Source organism: Echeneis naucrates, chromosome 21, assembly GCF_900963305.1.
Source record: "Echeneis naucrates chromosome 21, fEcheNa1.1, whole genome shotgun sequence".
In the NCBI taxonomy this organism is placed as follows: Eukaryota; Metazoa; Chordata; class Actinopteri; order Carangiformes; family Echeneidae; genus Echeneis; species Echeneis naucrates.
Window position 1 is genome coordinate 618,112 of NC_042531.1, and position 24,164 is coordinate 642,275.

General features: G+C 48.6%; 5 protein-coding genes across 7 annotated transcripts in view; 2 read left to right on the forward strand and 3 right to left on the reverse strand.

Moving 5' to 3' along the window:
- Positions 1-1,376, reverse strand: part of enox1 (ecto-NOX disulfide-thiol exchanger 1) — a 40,212-nt gene extending 38,836 nt beyond the window's left edge. Inside the window, exons 1-2 of the mRNA XM_029529702.1 lie at positions 627-1,376; positions 12-423 (exon numbers count right to left, since the gene is read on the reverse strand). The gene's annotated coding sequence lies outside the window, so the exon portion shown is untranslated. The remainder of the gene's footprint in view (positions 1-11; positions 424-626) is intronic.
- lacc1 (laccase (multicopper oxidoreductase) domain containing 1) lies at positions 338-2,787 on the forward strand. The gene is made up of 5 exons (XM_029529703.1): positions 338-1,247; positions 1,427-1,605; positions 1,737-1,902; positions 1,993-2,218; positions 2,288-2,787. The coding sequence occupies exons 1-5, from the start codon at positions 785-787 to the stop codon at positions 2,490-2,492; spliced, it is 1,239 nt and encodes a 412-aa protein (XP_029385563.1). The 5' UTR covers positions 338-784; the 3' UTR covers positions 2,493-2,787.
- Positions 2,788-2,998: 211 nt separating this feature from the next.
- Positions 2,999-10,632, reverse strand: lmln (leishmanolysin-like (metallopeptidase M8 family)). Of its 2 annotated transcripts, XM_029492927.1 has the most exons (17): positions 10,266-10,632; positions 9,530-9,633; positions 9,386-9,416; positions 9,021-9,090; positions 8,721-8,857; positions 8,346-8,524; positions 8,125-8,230; positions 7,913-8,007; positions 7,544-7,661; positions 7,095-7,202; positions 6,827-7,014; positions 6,596-6,728; positions 5,944-6,103; positions 5,507-5,637; positions 5,207-5,417; positions 4,869-4,979; positions 2,999-4,808 (listed from the first exon to the last, which is right to left on the reverse strand). In XM_029492927.1, exons 1-16 carry the CDS (start codon positions 10,401-10,403, stop codon positions 4,879-4,881), a joined length of 2,010 nt encoding a protein of 669 aa, XP_029348787.1. In that variant the 5' UTR covers positions 10,404-10,632; the 3' UTR covers positions 2,999-4,808; positions 4,869-4,878. The 2 variants fall into 2 exon arrangements, with proteins under 2 accessions (XP_029348787.1, XP_029348786.1); XM_029492926.1 differs by having other exon boundaries at positions 2,999-4,979.
- A 386-nt stretch (positions 10,633-11,018) lies between these two features.
- tgfbr2l (transforming growth factor beta receptor-like) lies at positions 11,019-20,115 on the reverse strand. 2 transcript variants are annotated; one of them, XM_029530388.1, is made up of 8 exons: positions 19,987-20,115; positions 17,333-17,480; positions 15,975-16,186; positions 13,986-14,740; positions 13,773-13,910; positions 13,541-13,682; positions 12,840-12,967; positions 11,019-12,746 (listed from the first exon to the last, which is right to left on the reverse strand). In XM_029530388.1, exons 1-8 carry the CDS (start codon positions 20,099-20,101, stop codon positions 12,393-12,395), a joined length of 1,992 nt encoding a protein of 663 aa, XP_029386248.1. In that variant the 5' UTR covers positions 20,102-20,115; the 3' UTR covers positions 11,019-12,392. The 2 variants fall into 2 exon arrangements, with proteins under 2 accessions (XP_029386248.1, XP_029386247.1); XM_029530387.1 differs by having other exon boundaries at positions 11,019-12,767.
- A 1,169-nt stretch (positions 20,116-21,284) lies between these two features.
- On the forward strand, positions 21,285-24,109 carry LOC115062027 (alpha-aspartyl dipeptidase). The gene is given in 9 exon segments (XM_029530635.1): positions 21,285-21,501; positions 21,503-21,555; positions 21,939-22,027; positions 22,095-22,169; positions 22,261-22,340; positions 22,619-22,792; positions 23,658-23,717; positions 23,843-23,925; positions 24,000-24,109. Coding segments are annotated over 9 exon segments (723 nt in total). The 5' UTR covers positions 21,285-21,459; the 3' UTR covers positions 24,067-24,109.
- Positions 24,110-24,164: the final 55 nt, after the last annotated feature.

Below are 24,164 nucleotides of genomic sequence, written 5' to 3' on the forward strand. Positions count from 1 at the left end.
TGTTTGTTTACCAACAACATGGCTCCTGATCTTCCCCCACAGACGGACAGAAACAGCTCCGAGAAGGTAACTTCTGCAGCTGGACCGTCCCAGAGTCTGCCCATCAAGTTCAAAGACAGTGTGTGAGGGGACGCCATGGGAACATCTGGATGGCCACCAGCTGTTGAGCATGAAGCCCTGAGTTCTGTCTGCAGCCATGTCCACCTGAACTGAGCCTGGTCCACAGCCTGAACCGTAAGAGGACAGCCTGGGAGGCTCAGGGAGACCCAGTGGACCGCAGACACGGACAGGTGGGTGTCTGTCGCCCTCTGCTGGCGGATCAGATCCGTCACAATGAGGAAGGATCGGGAACTGGATCGGGACTCGCAGCTGCTCTTTGGACCAGTTAGAAGAGTCCGTTGACACCAGAAGAAACGCACAATCCTGAGAAACAACACATTTTGTCTGAAGGAGGAAGTCGGAGTTACCAGAGCAGAAGTCCACAACAACAGACACACAACCTGGGAAATTCCTCCACACACACACACACACACACACACACACACACACACAATCGTTTTTTGTTTTATTTGTTTAGAAAGCGAATCATTTCTTAAACTGTATTTAGTCTCTGTGTTTCCTGTTACCTGGTCTGTCCTGGAGTCCTGCTGTTTGACCTCAGACCATGACCCCCCCACACCAGCTGGTTCAGGGGTTTCCAGTCTGGGCGGACCTACATCTGGACCGGATGTAGGAAGTCCCGGGGACGTTTGAACAGATCAGTCCGGACCTCTGGGACTCCGGGATGTGTCAGGCTGTGCTGGTGGACCTGATCCACGGCTGCTGTCCGGCTCAGCTGGACCGGTCTGCTTCAGACCAGGTCTTCTTGTTGTGCGGGAAAAAAGAGGGAAACTCTCCGGACCGGTTTCTGAGCTCGTGCGGGATCGTGCGGATCCTGGATTCCGGCTCTATCGCGGAGTGTCTGATCCGGTTTAAGCTGACCGTGGACCAGCTGGACCTGAGCTCCGTTCGGGTCCTCACGACCCCGCTGGGCCGGGAGGTTCTGGGTCGGTACCAGGACCAGCTGTTTACTGCTGTCTACACCTTTGAGTACAGAGTGACGTCAGTGGATCGCACCTGTCCGAGCTGCTCAGGTTCGGACCACACGGACTCACCTGTTGATCTTGTCCGCGATGACGTGTCAACGTTTCTGCAGCAGCTTCCGGGCGCGGGTGACGTCATATTACTGAAGTCAACTCTCATCCCAGGTCAGTCTGATCAGAGGTCAAAGTTGAAAATGTTTAAATATTAAGTGCTGTAATATTCATCTGCTGCTTTTCTGTCCTCGGTCATGAAATCAGAACTGTAGATTTGATTATTTTATCCAGATGTTCAGGACATCCTATCCCTTAAAAGTTCACAGAAAACGAAGCTCTCTCTCCCTCAGATTGTTTTGGTCATGGCTTCAGTGCCCGTCATGGCGGCGTGTCCTCCATCCCGTCCTTATCCTCCCTGAATCTGTTCAGCAGCAGCAGGAGGCGGGACTCCAGGGCCGTGGTGACAGAGAACAGACGCCGTCTGGCCCTTTGTGCAGGTTTTCGCCCTGACTCTCTGCGTCTGGTCAAGGTACCGACTTCTCCTGAGCGGCATGAGCTAATGGCTGTTTGTCATCATGTTGTCATGGTTGTGTGTCCTTCAGTGAGCAGTAGGGCGACACTCTTCCTGTCTACGTCTGGACTCTGGTCTCTAACCTGCAGGTGAACCACGGCAGCAATGTTTGGGTAATGGGGAAACCTGAGCCAGAGTCCTATGACGGGATCGTGACCAATCAGCCCAGGGTTGTTTTGGCAGCTCCAGGAGCTGACTGCATGCCCATCCTGTTTGCCGATCCAGGGTCAAAGGTCATTGGAGCTGCTCATGCAGGTGGACGCGCCAGATGTTTGTTCACAGCGTTCAGGTTTCCCTGAACAACGGAGAAGTCGTCGTCTCTGATCACCTTCATCTTCTCTTCAGGTTGGAAAGGGACCCTGATGGGGGTTGCCATGGCAACAGTGGAGGCCATGGTAACAGAGTTCGGTTGCAAGGTGAGCGACATCGTGGTGGCGGTGGGACCGTCGGTGGGGGCGTGTTGTTTCACCTGGGACAGAAAGGAGGCGCTGAAGTTCATCAACATCCATCCAGACTGTGTCCCAGATCCAGAGTCGGCCAGACCGCACGTCAACATCCGGCTCGCCAACAGGTACCGATCAAAGGGAACTGATAATGAGACAAATGTACCAAACTAAAAACATCTCACTTCCTGTCCCAGAGTCCTCCTGCAGAGAGGCGGGATCCTGCCTCACCACATCCATGATGACATGACGACAGACCGCTCCTGTGTGACGCCCTGCACGTCCTGTCACCCCGAACTCTTCTTCTCCCACGTCAGAGATGGACCCAACTTCGGGACCCAGCTGGGCTTCCTGTGGATCAAAGACAGCAGGAAAAAGGCCTGGACTCTGAACACAGCCTGAGTAATGACATTCCATCTGTACAACATGTTGCACAATTAGTATTTTGTTTAAAAGCACGTTAAGATTGATGTCAAACACGTTTCAACGTCGCCGTCGTTCCAGCTGACTGCATTTCATTCAACGGACCAATTAAAACCAGCTGCTGTTCTTAACATGTCTAACGAGCCAGAAGGCCAAAAAGTTCCTCCTGAAATCTGCTGTTCTTTCATTGGCTCACACAAACAGCCAATCAGATCCTCTCTTCCTGTTGGTAACACAGTCAGACTGAGGTAAATAAATGATGTTGTCTCTGCAACAACAAAAATGCTTGTTGGTTTCTTCATTTTTCAACATTTTAAATATTTCATTTACAATTATTTTAAACTTATTTTTTCTCCATCATTTGGTACCCCAGAGGTCCCTGTGCCACATTCTGGGAAACATTCAAACTTGGAACATATTTAATTTTCTTTGACTATTTGTATTTTAACCAATTCGATTTTTTCTGGTTTTAATGAAAACAGATCTCTGCAACACCGACAGCATTTTATTTTTTCGACAAACATCAGTTTTGATTTGTCTTAAAAAGCAGCCCTTTTTCTAAAAAAGACACAAATAAAAACCACAAAGATCAGCTGAGTGACAAAGTGTTCGCTGACAACCACAACTAACCATTTCTCCAGAGTTAATTTCAAAATAAAAGCTCAGACTCTCAGCTCAGTGCCACCTCACATTGATGACTTCATCACAAACAAAAACAACTTTCTGCACACGTCACGTTCAGTCGACGGCATCACAAATCAACAACTGGAAACATTTTTATCAGCAATTTGTTCAACGCTCAACTTCCTGTTGACACGTGGTTTCATCTGAAACTGAACCATCTGCAGCACCACAGAAGAAGAGAGTCATCCCAGAATTGATGCCACCATGATTCTCCAGTGGGTGAATCCCAACATTCAAAGCACTGACATTAGGGAGGGTTCATCCTCTGGAGATCATAAACAATTCCAGCATTTAACCTGATGGTGACGCTCAAAACTGGAAGGCTTCTTCTAAGCTTTTTTTTTTTTACATATTGTATTAACAGGAGTTTATAAAATAAAAGAAATAAGAGAAAAACTTAATCTCTACTCAGTGGTTCATTTCCTGCTTCCTGATGATTCTATCACAAACACAAAAAAATAATAGTTAAAATGAAAAACATGTTGGTAAGGAAAATTTAAATTCTGCATTTTTACATTAGTTTACTCATTTTATTGATTTCATTTATGTACATATTAAAGTGGTGTGTTTATGTTGAGTTGGAGAATGCTACATCTAATTGGTAATAAACAAATAGAATACACTGAAAAAAATACATGTAAAAATACAGAAATGGAAGTTTTCATCACCAACACGTTATAAAATATAACAATTTTATACTGATGAATACGTTTAATTGTTTATAGTTTGTATTCCCATTTTTATTCTTTACATAGCTAAACTAAATAAGAGCAGCAGCAGTTCCCTCATCATCATTACAAACTCATTCCTCCGCAAACTATTGATCACATGACACTCACATTCCCGACTGCTGACACCAGAGGTCAAAGGTCATTAAGCAGCTGAACCAAAGATGTCATTGGACCTTTAACAGGAAGTTGATTGTGAACGCAGTCCATTTCAGTTTGATCAGATCCTCCAAAATAAAAGTCCCCTGCAGAGGTGATTGATGAAAAGTACCCATTTTAAAAAATATTGTAAATAAAAACAGAAAAAAAAAAACATCTCAGTGAGTTGAAGTGAAAATTTAATTTACATTAAATAGATTTTTGAAAAATTCATTTTGGTTTGTGACATTTTGAACGTCTTGATGTCAACTCTTCTGACAAGAAGCATGCTGGGAATTTACCCCACAACTCAGTTTACATAGAGCTAATCCAGACCTGGACAGTTACTTCCCGCTGCCACTAGAGGGCAACAGAGCGCTCTGATCTTCCTGTTGGCTCATCAACAGGAAGACGACAATGACTGCTCCTTCAGATTAAAAGCATCAGTAAAAACTGCCCCAAAAAAACTGTGTCGACCACTCAGGATCTTCAGTCTCACCATCAAAAAGTGTGGTGAAGCAGAAAGATCCAGAATCTGAGGATCCATCAGACAGATGGAGGGTTTGGACCACCTGAACTCAGAACAAAGATCCCTGACAGTTTGTCCTCGTGACGACCATGAAGAGAGAAGAGGAGACGAGGGGAGGTCCTAAGGAATGAAGGATGGACAGAAGAGTCCACGGAGGACTGGGACAGTATAAAGTCCAGCTACCTTAGAGAGAGAGAGAGAGAGAGAGAGAGAGAGAGAGAGAGAGAGAGAGAGAGAGAGAGAGAGAGAGAGAGAGAGAGAGAGAGAGAGAGAGAGTGTGTGTATATCAGCTGTAGTGGCAGAGCAGCAGTCCGGCCACCAGGGGGAGCAGGTCGATCAGCAGGAGCCACAGAGTCACAGCCAGACCTGGAGAACTGGAGCACGGGTCTGAGACAGACAGACAGACATACAGACAGAGAGAGAGACAGACATACAAACAGAAAGACAAACAGACAGACAGAGAGACAGAAAGACACACAAATGAGCAAACAAACAGAGAGAGAGACAGACAGTCAGACAAATGAACAAACAGACAGACAATCACATCATCAGTTATTTTGGTCTGCTCTGTCTGCAGAGACAGAACTAATTGTGACAGGACACTCAGCACTGACCAATGGGGTTACTCCTGGAGGTGTTGATGGGCGGCAGCTGGTGCGGCAGGGGGCAGTCGTCACAGAAGTCTGTGCAGGCGGGGCAGATCAGGACGCCGTTATACACCCAGTCATTGACCCGGACGCTGACGCTGAGCAGCTGACCTTTACGCACACACAGGAAGGAGCGATCCTGAACGAATACTGTCAGGCCCTGAGCCGAGCACGACATCTGGGGAGGGGGGGAGGGGGGGGGCGTTAAGAACAGTTCAGATGTCACTAAATTTAGTGGAAGGTGCTAAATGGTTTGATTGACAGCACCTTGTAGCAGCCAGAGCCCCAATCTGGATACGTCATCTTCTTCGTGCACTGCTCCATCACAAAGGCGGACTTCTGGTACAGACACACAGAGTTCGGTCCGTACTGCTCCGCCCCATAGTTCCTCCACCAGTCTGAACACACACACACACACACACACACACACACACACACACACACACACACACACACACACACACACACACACACACACACACACACACACACACACACACACACACACACACACACACACACACACACACACCTCTGTATTTTATGAGACTTGATTCCAATGAAGACAGAATTTAATTGGAGGATCATTTTTAACTGCAGCCCATTAACCACTGGTCTGTGGGGGGTTGGTAGTATCTCTGATGTGAGGGAGGCAGTCTGGAGCCCTCTTGCCCTTCCTGCCCCTGCAGCCACCCTGACCATACCTGGCTGGTTCTCAGACACTCTGCAGTAGGAGTTCCTCTGATATTCTCCACTCAGGTGCCAGCTGAACTCCTGACTGAAGGGACAGAAGTCAGCAATCTCCACAGCCCCTCCGAAAAACGACAGCTGATCGGGGGCCACGTCTGGGATCCCCTCAAAGTACTGACACACACACACACACACACACACACACACACACACACACACACACACACACACACACACACACACACACACACACACACACACACACACACACACACACACACACACACACACACACACACACGCAAAACATTATTAGGATCATAAATAGTACATAACTGATTGAAGGCCCTGATTAAGTGAGACAACCCTTTTTAATTAGGCAGTGCAGCGGCACAGTGGTTAGCTCTGTTTCCCACAATAAGGAGGTCCTGGTTGGGTTCATAGGTGACTCTAAATTGTAGGTTTGAGTGGTTGTTGGTCTCTGTCTGTCTCTGTGATGAAGTGGAGATCTCTCCAGGGTGACCCTGCCCCTCGCCCCGTCTGAGCTGGGATTGGCTCCAGAACCCCCCCATGGATCAGAGGTAGAAGATGAATGATTTTTTTTTTTAATTATTCTTAGCATCTGGTCCGCCAGTTGTTTGTCTGTTTGTGTATCTGTGTGTGTACCTGGTACTCCAGCGGGAGCTCCTGGGTATATTTCTGCAGGTTGCAGACAGCCACAGCCAGCTGGTCCTGTCTGCAGGTGAGCTGCAGAGGAGATGCTCGCACTGTGTCACAGTACGGAGTCACAGTGTGTCGCCTGCAACACAAACAAACAAACAAACATCAGCAACAAAGAAGAACCTGTTTGTATTGTAGTGTTATAAAAACTTCTGAAGGTGTAAGAGGATCCGTCACCTCTGTTTCTGCCGCTCCATCCAGAACTTGCAGCTCTTCATGACGAAGTCGCAGCCGAGGCCACGCCCCCAGTCCAGCCTCTGGGCCAGGCTGTAGTTGGCCCAGTACCAGCCGCTGTCCTCCATGATGGCCAGTGTCAGCCGAGAGAAGACCCGGTTCTGGGTGTGGGAGCCCGTCATGGCCTCGTTCTGGGGGAGGGAGAGGAAGATGAGATGGAAGGCGGGAGCCTCAAAAAGGGGACAGACTTGCAGAGAGAATGAGCGGGAACCTCCAGCAGCCTCTTCTCCCAGTGGTTCAGCTCTGTCCCTGTCCCCCCCTGGTTCTCCAGCTCCATCCCCTCAAGGATGGGACAGTTAAAATGTCTCCTCGCCTCCTCCTGCAGCCAAAACACAAAAACACACGTCTGTTGGGCTTGATGGGAAATATTTGACAGATAGAATAAGCCGATGAATGGTCTATGTTCAAGTTTGTCTAACAGTTTCAAAACAAAGACTTAGCTGCTGAAGTAAACATCCCCAAAACCAACAAGTCAGATCATATCTAATTCATTATAAAGCACCAAATCATAACAGAGTTACATCGTTGGCTTTTACACAGAGCAGGTCCACACCAAATCTTCTTTTTGTCTAATGACCATCAGGACACTCATTTCAAACTGGTAGACAGGAGAAACAGGAGCTCTTACAACACTGTGGAGGAGGAGCAGCAGTTTCTTACCACCACTCGAGGAGTGACCAGGACGTGGACCTGGTGCCGGACCATCAGACCTCCTCTGATGTCCCACAGTCTGCTGACCCTCTTGATCACCGCCTCACTCCACTGGTACAGACCCAAGCTGCATCTCACACACACACACGAACACATTTAATAGGAGGATGGTTAAAAATCTCCTGAAAACACACCCACTCACACTATGATTGGCCAGGTTGGCTCTTTTATTTATTTTTGATTTTATTTAGTTTTAGGTGTCTCTGTCACGAATTAGACTGATTACTGTAAACTCTGACAGTCAGTGAGGTAAGCGCTGATGTTTGAAGTCTGACTGTCTAAGTCAAGCAGTCATTGGTTGGTCTCTAACCATCACACCTCTCATTGAAGGCAGGCAGGCCACTGGCAAAGCGGGGAGTCAGGGGTTTTCCCTCATCATCATGGTAGAAGGCAAACAGACCAGCTGAAAAGCCCTGAAGGATGCAAGATGGACAGGTGGGACAGCCATGGTGACACAAGGGCACACAAAATACAACACACACACCCTTTGAATAGAGATCTGGGTTGGTTTGTAGCAATCCAGGACTGACCAGAGCATGAATGATCTCATGTTTGACAGTGGAGAGCATCCCTTCAAACTCCTGTGGCTGAGAGGAAATCATGGCAGGACATAGGTTGGCGTAACCTGCAATAGGTCTGCAACACAGGTCAGGGGTGAGAGTCCCTCTAAATACATCTGTGGCTGATTTTCACCTGTTCCACCTCACAAGACCATGAACCAGACCCAGATCTGAGCTACGGTCTGTCTCACCTGTCCAGCTCTGCCTCCAGCTGGCAGTATGCGGCATAGGCCACAATGTTCTCCTGGCCACAGCGATCCGTGGTGATCCCGCTGACATAGAGTACGAAGTCCGACCCCTCCACTCCAGGGCCGTCTGGCGGTCCCAAGGGGCCACATGACTTTCCGGACTCACTGCAAACCTTACATTGCTGAGAGGGAATAGTAGAGTAATGTGAGAGTTGAACACACTCAGTCAGTTCTGTAGTTTCACTTCTGTCTGTACACTTGTTCCCGCCTCCTCTTCCTCCCCTGACTCCTCCCCCTCTCCCTCATATGTGCTGTAACAATATCATGTCCTGAGTCTGGTTATGACATCCTGTGTTGGGGGGGGGGGCTCTTCCTGACCTGCAGGTGGTGCTGTGGTACGATGATGGGGCCACAGCGGGTGACATTGGCGCAGGCACCCTGGCAGTAGCGGTGAGGGTCATCTCTCTTCCTCAGGTACTGGTTGGTCGCACATTGTCTGACACACAACAGCAAACCTGTTACGCTGACTGCAGTGTGGAGGCTCTCCTCCCCCTCATCATCATCACACCTGGGCACACTTTCCCTCTCATATCTGCTGACAGCAGCTTTAAAATGCATCATCAGTGAACACCCGGTCTAAATGGACCAATGAGCAGCCACATACCTGCTGAGCAGCACAGCCCCCCCCCCTGCGCCTCACGCTGAAAGCCCTCTGCAGGTAGTCAATGGCCTGAGGAAACAGATTGTCCTGAGGAGACAAATTCATAGTTTTAGACAAACAGGTTTCAACTGCTCGTCATATTTGCTCTAATTAACTTGTCTTAATTTCAGAACTGAAAAATTATTCTGATTTAACAAGAATCCAAATGTCACCTGTGTAATTTGACCACTGGGCTAACAATGTCTTTAAACTTAGCCCCCGTTTGTGTTCACACCCATTATATCTTTCTGCTCATCATCTTAAAGCACTGCACGAATGTGTATAGTCTAAACTGTGCAGAGATCAGAGAAACTTCAACTGAGTGTCCTCAGGTGGTGCTCACCTTCACCAGCCTCCTCTTGTCTGCAGTGAGCCTGTGCAGGAGGAAACACATTCTGTGGTCAGAACACTGGTCACAGAGAACCTGGCTGCAGACTGAAGCAGTTTTTCTGTGGAGGGGTTGATGCCTGAGGCCGGCTGTACTCACTGGTCCACGCTGTAGTCATAGATGATCTTGATCTTCAGCTGGAGGTTTTCAGGGGAGCTCCTCTTGGTCAGACGTTCAGGCTTCAGGTACACATGATGGACAACCTGAAGGAGCCGGAGAAGTTTGGACAATCAGTGACCAATTCATGAGAGGCAGGGTCAGGAAGAACAGGGTTCAAAACCTGAACCCTCCTGCTGTGAGTCAACAGGACTAACCACTGGTCCACTGTGATGCCCATCTAATAAAGCACATTGTTAATGAAGGTCTTCATGGAGAGTGAATTCTCACACTTTATTATTTCAAGATTCTGAAAAACAAACGTCGACACTAAATTTGAGGTTTATTTTGAAAACAACATTCCGGAGACTTTCCCTCCACTGATGTTGCTATGGTAACAGGATAAAGGCGAGCATTAACCTGTCCAGGTGAGTGTGACTGACTGGTTACTGACAGCGTCACTAAGGGACAGTTTCCGGTTAGCCCGTTAATGTAATAGGGGAAAATGTACATTAAGTCCCGGTGATGCTAACGGACTCACAACGAGCAGTGGTTGTGTTGTTGTAACACAAAAACACAAGTCATGACTCAGAGGAACAACAGGTTTTAAACACAACAACACAACAAGAAGGTTAAGAACCGACGCGAGCATGCTAAATTAGTTTCGTTTATTTTATTTTAGCTTAGCCTAGCCTAGCCTAGCCTAGCTTAGCATAGCCTAGCTTCGCTCCGGGCTCACCTCGTCCGGGGGGGGGGCTCGGTGTCTGCAGGTCCCATGGCAGCTCACCATCACGGCCAGGAGCGACAGGATGAGACCGGGGCCGAGCAGGAACCAGGACGCGGACGGCTTCCCATCCCCGGTCAGCCTCGGCTCCATGCTCCGTCCAGCCCGCAGTCAGCAGCACCTCCGCCGGTCCGGTCCGCCCGCCGCTCGGCTCGGTCATCGCTCGCCCGGTGAATCAGAACATGACGGCCTCCCGGTAACTCCAGCCGGCTTCACCCGTCAGAGAACAGACCACACCAGCCGGTAACGGGCTGCGGGTTCGGCTGGAAGCTGCCGAGGAGCCGGCTGGTTTCTCCGGATCAGCTGAGAGCACCGGCCGCGAAGATCGTTTTTAGAGAGCACTCACTCTGCGGAGGGAGGGCTCCAACGATCTTCATAAGCTGAGAGGACTCACTCTGAGACGCAAACTGAGAAACATAAAACAGCAAGAACAATTATGCAAAAAACACAAAAAGGTGAAAGATATTACAGAGTATATATCTATCAATAATTCGATAAATAAAATAAAAAACACTGAGGCACTCAGAGAGTTCTGAATGTTTTGCTGTGGTCAGTTATGCTCAGTTACTTTTCAGTCTCTCTGGAGATTGAAGGAAGAAGAGTCATCCAATTACAATAACCAGACTTGGGCTTTAAACTGCCCACCCAATTTACATTTCAAGATATTTATTTGTCACTAGCAAATGAAGGACATTGGCAATGCTGAGGATGGACTGGGTTGAAAGCTCTAACCAAGTGAACAACAGGACATTGAGTCTGTCAGCTGTTCAAAGTCAAGAATGAACCAATGTGTCAGTGCTGAGAGGGGCCTCTCAATATAATTCAATAATTACATTTAGCAGCTCTGTCAGCTTAAGTTCATTTATTTGATTCATTCCTGAAGTCATTGGAGACCCACATCAAAGGAAGCTGGTGGTTTGATCTGCCATGTCAGGTCCGTGTCTGAGTTATTTCCTGTTCCATCACAATGTTCCCACACAGTCAGACGCTGAACTGACTGAAGGGATCCACAACTTCAGAGGAGATTTTAATGTCATTTTCTCTGCAAGTTAACTCTGAAGTCAAAGACTGAGCCGAGCTCATCACCTCAGTCCTCGATGGACCTTCAAACCTTTAAACTGTACAGACCTTTAACAGCTGCCTTTTATGGCCACTAAACCAGGGAAGAGGTCAAAGATCAGACAACGAGAAACTAAACTGCGATGTAGCAGAGCAATCACAGAGGAATCACTACTTAATAACAGAAAACCAGCTTTAATAAAACAATCATGGTTTGGATACACTGCCATGGCCCCGTGTGCTCATATTTCATGTTGAGTGGATTTGAGCAAATCATCAGCAAACTGGAAAATTTTTCAATCTGGAAAATAAAAAAAAAACTATGACAAAGACGCCTGTAACTATTAATTACAAAACCAGATGGTTCATATCAGAAAGATATCATGACAATAATCAAAATCACAACATAAACAAAATAGAGACCAGCTCTGACAAAATGAAACACATCTGTGCCAGCACAGCTACGACTATTGGCCTGGTCCCATCAGGTGAGTCAGTAATTTAAGACAGAGTCCAGGTCCAGGTTTATATATCAGTCTGGGGTTCAGGGCCAGTGAATGTCTGTGTTCATTCAGGTCTGTACATAAGAAACCAGTTTACAGGAGGAAAAAACATTCCAGTTCCTGGTTCCCCTGAAGAGTTCAGGATTATTGTATTTGGAGCTAAATGCTAACAGGCTAAGAGCCCATTTCTAGCTCAGCAGGCTTAGTTCAGAACCAAAATACCGAACCATAGAAAGTTGGGACCAAAATCCAAACCTGCTGGTGGTGCTGGAGGAAAAAATCTGAGGATCAACAGAGTTTGTAGAATTCATCCTCTGGGGAACATGAATGTATGTGTAGTGTTTCTTGGATCTGATGGTTGTGAAGAAATCTGAGCCAGGACCCAGAGGTGGAGCAGCACCATCGAGACACCATCAGGGTTTTATCGAGTCCTTAACTGGACTGCTGCTCAAGTCTTAAGTCCTCCATCACTGGTTACTGATCTGGTATCAGTGCAGCCACCAACGGGCTGGAATGAGGCTCATAACGCGGAGTCAGTATGAACCAGGGAATCATGGGATCCCTCCGTACCGTCTGACTTAGGTTGAGAGGGAACTAGGAGGGAGGAAGAGGATGAGGACGAGGAAGCAGCAGAGGAAGAGGACTGAACTGGGTCACTGTGTGGCATCTCATTGTCCTTTTTTCTCTCTTCACCCTCCAGTCTGTCAGCTCCTGGTCTCTGTTCCTGATTGTGATCCTGATCCCGGTCCTGATCCTGGTCCCGGTCCTCCTGCTGCAGCGCACTGAAGCGCTCTACCACACAGTGAGCCGTCAGTCTGGCCTCTGGATCGTGATCCCAGCACTCAGTGATGGTGGAGCAGAAGACGTTCATCCCCTGGGGGACAGAGACCAGAGTCTGTCAATAATAAATAGATAAATCATCTGATTCTCCAGTCTAAGGAGGGAAAACAGCACGGTGGGATCTGACCTGGTGTTGTGTCCATGCTGTGGGGATGTCAGGTCGTCCTCTGTCCCTCAGTACCAGGTCTCTCATGCTGTCCACACAGGGCTGCTCACAGACCTTAGAACCAAAGGCCGGTTCATAACCCTCCACCTCTGCAGCAACACACAGGAACACACATCATGACCACGGCCAGGTGAGGGATATCACCGATTATCTGGATACCATGACACCTGTCAGTGGGCAGAGTCTATCACGCAGCAGGTGAACAGTGAGGATGTGAGCTATTTCAGTCATTCATTCATCTCTATGTTACTTTGACTTGTCGTACAGACCAAAATCTGGTCCAGACCAAGTCCAGGACTTCATGGGAACAATATTCCCTGATGGCAGTTGCCTCTCTCAACATCTGAGGGATGAGCTGGACCAACAAATCCACATCTATGGAGGCTGCACCTCCGAAACGCCAGGATCTGCTGCTAAAACCTCAGTCCAGATCCCACAGCTCAGGTTTAGAGGTCTAGAGGAGTCCAGACCTCCAAGGTCAGGACTTACACGGTATTCATCAGGCGGCTATAAAGTTCTGGCTGACTGGTCTGAACACAGATGATTTTCACATGGCATCAGATCACGTTCCCACCTGTGGTCCAGGTCCACAGCTGAGGGTAAAGCCAGTTTCAACAGTCCAGCCCCGCCAAAAAGAAAGAAACAAACAAAAAGTTTCTTACTTCCAATGGCATGGCAGCGGGACGCCATCTCCCAGAGAACCAGAGCCATGGAGTAAACATCCATCTGTTTAAAGGCCTCAAGGTCCTCCAGGTTCACCCTGGACTCAAGTACCTCTGGAGCCATGTAGCGAGCTGTTCCCACCTGGATGGGATGATGCAGGTGAAGCAAACCAAAGGACAGGTTCAACATTACATCACAGGAGTTCTGCTTGGTGTTACCTGAGCTGTTTACCTGTCCACTGTTGGCGTAGTCATCGACAGTGAGGGAGAGGTCCAACCTCAAGGCCAGACCGAAATCACAGAGAGCGCACTCCTTCCTGCTCTTCACCACAATGTTGCTGCTCTTCAGGTCTCGATGGGCGACTGGTACCTACAGGAACAACACTGTCAACCAGTTCTGCACTTCCAAAACAATCAGCTCAAATCCTCAGGGCAGAGGGGTTACCTTCGGGAGCCCACAGGGCGTTATGTCACTGTGGAGATGAGCTAACCCTTTAGCAATGCTGCCTGCCATGGCAACAAGCTCCTCCCAGCTTAGTATGTTTGCTGTGAGGAAGTCCTGCAGGTTCCCAAGGCTGTGATAGGCCAAGACCAGCCAGTACTTTCTGTGGGCGTGGTCAGGTGGACCCCTTTCTTCAGCCGCCAAGAATTGAACCACATTATCATGCTCCAGTTTGGGGTCTGAGAAGATGGAGCACTCGTTCCTCCATGAGGCGTATTCTACTGCTGGGAAGACCTTCACCGCCACGGTTTCATAACTGTTAACTCCACCCCTTACACCCTGCAGCAGACGTGCCCTCCACACTTCAGCAAAGCGCCCCTTCCCCACAAGCACCTCCAGTTTGATGGGCAGTGGTTCAGCCTGTTGGCCTTGCCAACCTGTGACATCACTGATGATGTCATTGCTAAGAAATGATACCTTGGCATTGGACTCCTCCCTTTGAGATGCAGTACTTGTCAAACCTCCTCCCCTGTCCTCCACCATAACCCCCCGGCCTCCACATGGCAGATCCAAACCCTGGTAGAGCTCTGGGGTGCGTTTGGTAGGCCAGTCAGGACGTGCAGGAGGGCCAGGCTTATCAGGGCGGCGCGTGCGGTAGAAGTAGAAAGCAGCGGAGGCGACTAGAGCCACGAGGATGGGAGGAACCAAACTGACCACCACCACCGGGATCACATCTTTACTCTGCAGCTTAAAGAATCCTGCAGCAACAGACCAAAAGGCTCACCTCTGTTCATCATCAGTCTGTCCATCCATCCATCCTCCATCCATCATCCATCCATCCATCCATCCTCCATCCATCCATCCATCATCCACCCATCATCCATCCATCCAGCCTCCATCCATCCTCCATCCATCATCCATCCATCTTCCATCCATCCATCCTCCATCCATCATCCATCCATCCTCCATCCATCATCCATCCATCCATCCATCCTCCATCCATCCATCCATCATCCACCCATCATCCATCCATCCAGCCTCCATCCATCCTCCATCCATCATCCATCCATCTTCCATCCATCATCCATCCATCCTCCATCCATCATCCATCCATCCATCCATCCTCCATCCATCCTCCATCCATCTTCCATCCATCATCCATCCATCCATCCATCCTCCATCCATCCTCTATCCATCATCCATCCATCCTCCATCCATCCATCCATCCATCCATCCATCCTCTTTCCATCATCCATCCATCCTCCATCCTCCATCCATCCTCCATCCATCATCCATCTATCCTCCATCCATCCATCCATCCATCCATCCATCATCCATCCATCCATCCATCCTACATCCATCCATCCATCCATCCATCCATCCTCTTTCCATCATCCATCCATCCTCCATCCTCCATCCATCCTCCATCCATCATCCATCTATCCTCCATCCATCCATCCATCCATCCATCCATCCATCCATCATCCATCCACCCATCCTCTATCCATCATCCATCCATCCTCCATCCATCCTCCATCCATCCTCTATCCATCATCCATCCATCCTCCATCCATCCTCCATCAATCCATCCATCCATCCATCTTCCATCCATCCTCCATCCATCATCCATCCATCCATCCATCCTCCATCCATCATCCATCCATCATCCATCCATCTTCCATCCAGCCTCCATCCATCCTCCATCCATCCATCCATCCTCCATCCTCCATCCATCCTCCATCCATCCATCCATCCTCCATCCATCATCCATCCATCATCCATCCATCATCCATCCATCATCCATCCATCTTCCATCCAGCCTCCATCCATCCATCCATCCATCCTCCATCCATCATCCATCCATCATCCATCCATCTTCCATCCAGCCTCCATCCATCCATCCATCCATCCATCCTCCATCCATCCATCCATCCATCCATCCATCCATCCATCATCCATCATCCATCCATCCATCCATCCATCCTCCCTCACCGTTGGCTCCCTTGTTGAAGATCAGTCTGTCGTTACACTCGTGCTCTCCATGGCAGCCACAGACCATCATGGTTCCCTCCTCTGCTGGCTGAGGGGTCATGTGACACTCTCTGGAGGTGAAGTTCAGCAGGAGGGCAGGGTCGACGCCCTCCAGTGGCAGACTAGGATGATGACACATTGTGTGCACTGTCATGGTGTCGTTGGTTTTCCTCCTGAAGAGCATAGAACGATGGAGACAGACAACAACACACACTGACACCGTGGACAGACTTTAAAGGGGCATTTTATTCTGCTGTAGAATGTGATTTGTAAATGTTGGGGGGGGGGCAAAAACCCTCTCAGTGTAGTTTTCCATCTCCTTTCTCAGGCTTCTCTCTGGAGCTCCAGGAACAACAGAAAAAAACTGTACTGACCTTTAACAGTCACCTTTGGACCGTTAAACTGTTAAAGGCTGTCAGGATCTTTTTTATCTTTTAATGAACTCCCCTCTGAGCGGCTCCACTGGGGTTCCTGTGAACTTTGACCTAGATAAAACACTGCTTTAACTCCACTCTCTTCTCTGTCCATTCTGCTTTATCACTGGTTTCCTGCAGAAGGCTGTGGGGTGGGGCCAGCTGACGTGAACAGGAAATGAGAGGGGTGCAGTGAGGGGGGATTTCGGCCCAGCACTGTTATCCAAACAAAAGCGCAAATCAGCAGAAACTTTCCAGCGCTGAAGAAAGTGGCGGTAGCGGTGACGGTGGAGTGTGTGGGGGTCTGAGGCTCCACAGGGTCATCACGCCTCAGCTCTGACGTGAAAAACAACGCCAGAAGAAGAATGTTGTGCTCTTTCCTGCCACAGTAGCAAGTTGAGCGTAACCACCTCAGGATGTTTCCTGATCAACAACATATTGAAGCAGCTGAGCCGTCCTGTTTTGGACTCTGCTCTGACTGCTGAGGAGAAACCAGAGCGTTTTATGGGACAAGAAAAATAGAGACAGAGATTGGATCACACTATAGATCACCAGCTCAGACCTGAACCTGATCCTAAACTCTGGAGTCTCACTTCCAGGCTCCGCCCTGATGCTCCAAAACATCTGCAGAACATTTTCAACTCCTTAGATTCCTCCTCCCATAATCCCCCACTGTGCCGGTGGACAGAGGCAGAATCACACCTGGTTCTTATGATGTGGCGGATCAGATTTTTGTATTCTGTACATGAACTCATCATAAACTCTTAAACTTCACTTCCTGTTTCTGTGGTTTTAATGGGACTTTTTTTTTACCTCGTTCTACTGCCAGCTCAGATCAGATACTCTGTGATGACCCCGGAGGTCAGAGGTCTGAGGTAAAGCATCAGACAGACGGCGGCCTCTCACCACACGGCGATGCAGATCTCCTCGATGACGGAGCAGAAGGACGACAGGCTGCAGTTGCTCATGCAGACGTTGTCTTGACATACCGGACTGGACGCCTCACACCATCGACACAGATTGAAGCTCAGGTGGCTGAAGGACCCCACCCCACCTGGACGGATACAAAGGGGGGCACAACACATAATTATATCTACTTTATACACACAAAGTGTGTGTACACATAAACACACAACACCTCATTAACTCCATCAGACACACACAGTGCTTTCCATCTTTTCTTCTTTTTTTGTCTTCTGCAAGAAACATCTGGATCAACTTCTGCTCTGTGTGTGTGTGAGAGAGACACAATAGAATCACTACATGTGTGTTACTTGAGTATGGTTTTGGCAGTGAATCTGTTTAGATGAGTGAAATGCTGTGTGTGTGTGTGTGTGTGTGTGTGTGTGTGTGTGTGTGCTTCCAGGAATAAATTGAAGCCAGCAGTGAGCTACTTCCAGAGCCAAGTTCATATCCAACACTCCACCCCCAAAGGCTCATGGGAAATCTTTGCACTCCAGACTGCTCTAAGGAGGAAGAGGCCTCGCCATGACACACACACACTTAAAGCTTTGTGCTGCTGATCAGCCGGTTATCTTAGCTTAGCATAAAGACTGGACATTGACCTCTGACCTCTGACCCCTTTGTTCAATGTCTAATTTCAATAAAGTTTCTTTTTTCAGCACGCCATAACACATGAGTCCACCTGAGACCAGAACAGAACTTGGTGAACCTGACAGATCAGGAGGACATCTGAACTTCAGACTCTTCTTAGTCTGAAGACTGAGTTAAGATTTCCTTAAAATAAAAACACACAGTTCTCCTTCATGGTTCTCTGAAACTGTTCTATTAAGTATTTAAGCTTTCCTCCTTATTTTTATTTTATTTTTAAGATTTCCTGTCCACAGGTCAGACCGTCTGGGGTCATGTGACCTCTGAGGTCAGGTGTCGGGGTGGTGTATCCTTCAGAAGTCAGGGGTGAGCCAGGAAGATAAGAAAGCCATCAGAAGTTAATGCTAACTGCAGTTCTCCATTTTACTGCTTAGTGGGCTCGGCTAAGGTCTTCATTTAGCCATCCAGGTACCAGGTCCTGGTTCACAGCACACACACATTAGCACATATAGGACTCACACAGAAACACACACTTTCTTTCAGTGCCAGTCTGTCTCCTCTCCAACATCTTAAGACAACAGCAAAATGCCAGTGTGCGTGCGTGTGTGTGTGTGTGTGGATTCATTCATTTCAGATACACTCGCTCTTTGTTAGATGTGATATAATCAGCTCTGTCAGTTCACTTTGAGTCATCTTCGCTCCAACAGGAACGCACACATTTGGAGCTGTTAGCCTGAATTATTTTCTCGTTCAGCTGTGCACATGCAGCAGCTGGTTGCCGTGGGAAACCAAAGACAGTACAGTCGGCACAGAGAGCAGCAGGATTTGACCGTTCTGGAGCTGTACAGTGATAACTCAGTTGGTGATATTCTAACTATCAGATAAATCATCCTGAAATTAATGTCAATTATTGGAAGATGATTTAGTAAGTATCAGGTCTCTGGATATGACCTCTGACCTCCTCTAATACTGATTAGGGTGGAGCCAAGAGAACAGGCTCAGCTGGAATGGTGTGTTCATTTTAAGGTCAAAGGTTTGTAGACACACACTGCTGTCAGCTCCTGGTCTGGTTTGTTCGAGAGCTCCTGACTTTAAGGAAGTCAGATGGAATTGAAGTCTATGGGAAAATGCCCCTCCTCCTCCCTGATGAGTTTATGGTCTCAGTCTTCAATACAACATGATGTTCGTGTTTTAAATGATGCTCCATTTAGAGGGGAGGGGTTGGGGGGCAGGGCTAACACAGGCGGTGGATTAGAGGGCTAATGTGTGACTGTTAGACTGTAACACCCAATCGGGAGAGAGTCCAGAGCCTGTCAGATCCACCTTCTTCTCTACTGTTAACTGGTTAAAAAAACAAGGTGGCCGACATAACAGAATATGATGTGTGTGTGAGATGATGATCTGCAGTCTCACTCTGCCCTCTAGCGCCCCCAGCCGGACTGAGAAGTGTGTCGAATATTCATAAATTCTGACTCAGAACTGTCCAAACCTGGATGTCCTGGATTTGGACCTGAACCCGACCCCTGAGGTCCAGACCCTGACCGAGAGACCTCTTCTGTCTAAATTTGTGTAGCTGGGTGTCTCTGTCAGTTTGTGTCCTTTGTTGTTGTCTTCCATCTCTTTGTGGTCATGATGTGTTGAACACTGACTGTTCGGGCTCCCCTGAGGATGAACTCTGCTGAATATGAGGTCAGTTCTCGACTCCACCTGGAGGTTCAGGTCCTGGTTCTGTGTTAAAGGTCTGAACTCAGACTCAGGTCCTTCAGACTAAAAGTCCATCATGAAGAAAGATCACAGTCAAAGTTCAACTGTAAACTTTAAAGTTTTGATTCTGAGTGTAATTAAAGTTTAAAGTTAAAGGACGTTTGTTCTCTTTGTTTTTTTGTTTCTCTGCTCTTGAACTGTTCAGCTGTTCAGCAGAGGAAAACAGTTTCTCCTGATCGACCCCCCCGCCAAACAGAGCTCCGAGGAAAAGGCAGAAAAAAGCCCAGAGATCAGGCAGCACTCACCGGCCGTCATGAGGACGAAGATCCCGGTCCAAAAGGTCCAGAACCAAACCATCATCAGCGGGGGCAGAGATCCGGAGAGGCACTCGGTCCGTCCTTCGGTCCGTCGGTCGGTCATGTAGCTCCGAGAGATCCAGATGTTTTTCATCCAGATGTGGTTTGGCCCCGCCCTCCGCTGCTGCTGCCGCCTCTCTGCTGAGAGGCTCCCCGGACGGCAGGCGGTGTCTCCGGCACCAGCCCGGACCTGAAACCCTCAGCCCGGAGTATCAGACCCTCAGCTGGACCCTCAGCCGGATCTCAGAACCTCAGCTGGACCCTCAGCCGGATCTCAGACCCTCAGCTGGACCTCAAACCCTCAGCCCGACCATCAGACCCTCAGTCGGACCATCAGACCCTCAGCTGGACCATCAGACCCTCAGCTGGACCCTCAGCTGGACCTCAAACCCACAGCCCAGACCATCAGACCCTCAGACCCTCAGTCGGACCATCAGACCCTCAGCTGGACCATCAGACCCTCAGCTGGACCCTCAGCTGGACCCTCAGCCGGATCTCAGACCCTCAGCTGGACCTCAAACCCTCAGCCCGACCATCAGACCCTCAGATGGACCATCAGACCCTCAGCTGGACCCTCAGCTGGACCCTCAGCTGGACCCTCAGCCGGATCTCAGACCCTCAGCTGGACCTCAAACCCACAGCCCAGACCATCAGACCCTCAGCCCGACCATCAGACCCTCAGTCAGACCCTCAGCTGGATCTCAGACCCTCAGACCCTCATTCTGGACCATCAGACCCTCAGCCAGACCCTCAGCCGGCTCTCAGACCGGAGTCAGAGTCAAGCACAGTACTGAATTAAAAGGACTCAGTGTGGCTCTTTCCAGCCTGACCTTTGACCTTTGACCTGTCCCTCCGTGTAGATGAATATCCAACAGTCGGATGATGAATGAACGTCTGTATTTGACAGGTTCTGGTTTCTGAGCTCTAACTGGATTATTCCAGCTCATTAATCAGCTGATGATGAACTGCAGCCAAACCTTCGGTCTGACACTTCCTGTTCGACCTGCTCTCTGAAAACAGAACATTAACGAGCCATCTTTGTCTTTAGCTGAGTCTTGTTGTGTTTCATCGCTGACAGAGAACACTGATGTCCTCATATTTACAAAATACACTGACAGTAAAGGCATCCTGGTCCTGACTCTGGTTCTGATCCTGACCAGGTGGTGGCGACATTTCACTCTAAAAGTATAAAAACAGGAAAGGGAGGAAATGGGTGCTTTTATTTTGAAATACTACGTTGCGTTGCGTGAAGAAGAAACTTTAAAGAGTAAAACTCTGTTTCCTCCTGCGGGGGTAGATATTCACCCAGGGGGCGGTGTCAGGGGCAGGAGCGGCACTTTACTACCCCCACACCTGCTGCTGTCAGCAGGATCCGCTGAACTTTGACCCGCAGGTCCTCCACAGCGCCGGACTCAGGTCGACATGCAGAGGCGGCTGCTGCTGGTGTCCAACTCCACCCTGGCCGGGGGGGGGCTATCTGGATCACTGTCAGGAGAACATCAGCTGCTTCTTCGGAAGGTGAGTCCGACCGGAACCATTAGACTTTTCTGCTGTCTGTGTGGTGCGGTTCGATAAAAGTTTTCTGATTCATGTTTTAATGGAGCTAAATTTATCTGAATATCTGAAGTCAGCCTTCGATGAGAGGACACAGATATTTAAATGAGCAGATTTAAAAATAGAGTTTGGTGTGGTGAGTTGGATTGGGAATAAAACGCGCAGGATCAGATCCACTGAGATAAAATGTGTTTTCAGTCTGATGTGACCATGAAGAAACTTTATTGACACGTTGACCAGCTCATAAAGGAGTATTGGAGACGTTAAACGCCGCTGAAGGTGAAGAGTCTAATCAGGTGAGAAACCAGGACTGACAGTGTGTCTTTGTGTGCGTTTGTGTGTTTCAGGGATGTGAAGAGGGTGCTGTTTGTTCCTTACGCTCTCCACGACAGAGACGCCTACACCAAAGCTGCCAGGCACAAGTTTCGGACTCTGGGTTGGTGTGAGTCTGTTGGTCCTCATCAGGACTCGTTCATGAGACTGAGCAGCATTTGTCTCTGCAGGTTACGAGGTGGACAGCATCCACGAGACCTCAGACCCCATTGGCGCCGTCAGGAAGGCTGAAGGCATTTTTATAGGTGAAGACGGACCGCTGTCCTCCTTCTTCTTCTCTTCTGTCCTTCCTCTGCTCCTCTTTGTCATCGCTGAGTCACAGTTGTGTGTTTGCAGGAGGGGGAAACACTTTCCGGCTGCTGAAGAGTCTCTATGACAACCAGGTGGTGATGGAGATCAGGAGAAGAGTGCTGGAGGTGAGAGACCGAGATCCTGGACCTCCTCGTCTCTCCTCAGTCAGAGAAACCACAGAGGCCTTGGTCCTGGATCAGGTTCTAGTCTCCGATCATCCAGCCTCTGTGTTTCTCTGTGAATGTGGTCTGTCAGGTCCAGCTCAGTCCAGAAGACTGACCGACTCATTTTGTCCAAACTTTGTCTCTCCAGGATCAGACTGACAGGAAACTGGATCTTGAGTGATAATGTCTCCTCCATCCTTCCTTCCTTTATGTCTTATCACCTTGTTCCTCCCCTCTAGGACGGCGTCCCCTACATGGGGTCCAGTGCCGGGACCAACGTGGCCACCATCAGCATCAACACCACCAACGACATGCCCATCGTCTACCCTCCATCCTTCGCTGCCATCGGCCTCGTCCCCTTCAACATCAACCCACATTACCTGGACCCGGATCCCAACAGCCAGCACATGGGGGTGAGTCAAACACCGGGTCTGGTCCAGTCAGCAGAATCAGCAGGTTTAGGGACCTGACCCAGACCGCATGAGAAATGTCTTTATCTGGGACAGGTTGTGTTTGTGATGAAGAGATGAGGAATGCGTCCCCTCTGTTGTCCTCGTGTCTCTGGCTGTGGACTCCTACCGCAGGCTCATCAATGATTGGTGGATCAGTTTCCTCTGGGCCAATAAAAGTGGATCTGATAAATGTTCTTATCTCAGTTGAAACTCATCGGTTTGAGCCAAAAAGAAAAAAGTCAGGATCATTGAAGTTATTCTGGTTCGTCCTGAGGAGACCACGAACCCTGAAACCTTTCATCACAGAACTGATCAACCAATCAGGACATAACAGGATCATAAAAATGACCTTGTTTCAAGTTAACTGCTGATTTAATCAGTCAAAACAGGAAGTTGTGCAACATGTGAAAACACGTGTCAGCAGACTGATGGACTTCCTGCTGACGCGTCAGAATCTTTGGATCTTCTGTACATGATATCCTTCACAGTGCAGTCTTCCCATAATCCTTTGCTGCTGATCTGTTATGGAAGAAGGTTTGATCAGGATGATTGATTATTATTTTTTTTTTGGGGGGGGGGGGGTCAATGTTGGTTTCTGATTATGTTACACAAACAGGGAGAAGAAACTGAATATTTACTGTCTGTGCTGTTAAATAATCATATCTATTGATGAATAATTTCTTAATGAACTAAATCCACCGTCGGTCTGCTGCCAATTTCCCAGCATGCTCCTGTGTCCAGCTCATTGTGTTGTAGAATGTCGCCTCCCAGTGGTCAGTCAACGACAGTGTCACACTGACATCTGGTGTTGCTGATGTTGTTGCAGGAGACCAGAGAGCAGAGGATCACTCAGTATCACGAGGAACCTGACACGCCATCCGTCCTGGTGAGATGTCCCTCGTCCTCTCAAATGGACACAGCAAAATACTTCACATCTGAAATATTCCAAAATATTTTTGTTTTTCCAGAAGAAAAATCCAATGTTTGTGGTCACATGACTGTCTGTTTCAGGGTCTGAGGGAAGGCTCCATGCTGCTGGTGGAGGGAGACAAGGCCACGTTACTGGGAATCACCAAGGCCAGAGTCTTCACCAGGTCAGAACCAGACCAGTCAAACCGGTGAAGCCAATCAAAGCAGTTAAACAGCTCAGAGTCTGGTTTTGTTTCAGGGGAAAGCCATCGGTGGAGTACGAACCAGGAAGTGACCTGAGCTTCCTGCTGACAGGTGCACACTGAGGGTGATGATGGTCCTGCTGAAAATAAACGCTTTAACAAAACATCATGGCGTCCTGGCCTTTATGTGGGAGGGATCCTAACCTGGTTTCACCTGAGAA

Coding starts and splice junctions, on each gene's coding strand:
- lacc1 (XM_029529703.1), top strand. CDS start 785: ATGTGTCAGGCTGTGCTGGTGGACCTGATCCACGGCTGCTGTCCGGCT. Junction 1,903..1,992: donor CATTGGAGCTGCTCATGCAG/GTGGACGCGCCA, acceptor TCTTCTCTTCAG/GTTGGAAAGGGACCCTGATG. Junction 2,219..2,287: donor AACATCCGGCTCGCCAACAG/GTACCGATCAAA, acceptor TTCCTGTCCCAG/AGTCCTCCTGCAGAGAGGCG.
- lmln (XM_029492927.1), bottom strand. CDS start 10,403: ATGGAGCCGAGGCTGACCGGGGATGGGAAGCCGTCCGCGTCCTGGTTC. Junction 9,634..10,265: donor GAGCCCCCCCCCCGGACGAG/GTGAGCCCGGAG, acceptor CGGCTCCTTCAG/GTTGTCCATCATGTGTACCT. Junction 5,418..5,506: donor GGGGCTCTGGCTGCTACAAG/GTGCTGTCAATC, acceptor CCCCCTCCCCAG/ATGTCGTGCTCGGCTCAGGG.
- tgfbr2l (XM_029530387.1), bottom strand. CDS start 20,101: ATGACCGACCGACGGACCGAAGGACGGACCGAGTGCCTCTCCGGATCT. Junction 12,968..13,540: donor CCGCTGCCATGCCATTGGAA/GTAAGAAACTTT, acceptor GTGTTGCTGCAG/AGGTGGAGGGTTATGAACCG. Junction 12,768..12,839: donor CAGCATGGACACAACACCAG/GTCAGATCCCAC, acceptor TATTATTGACAG/ACTCTGGTCTCTGTCCCCCA.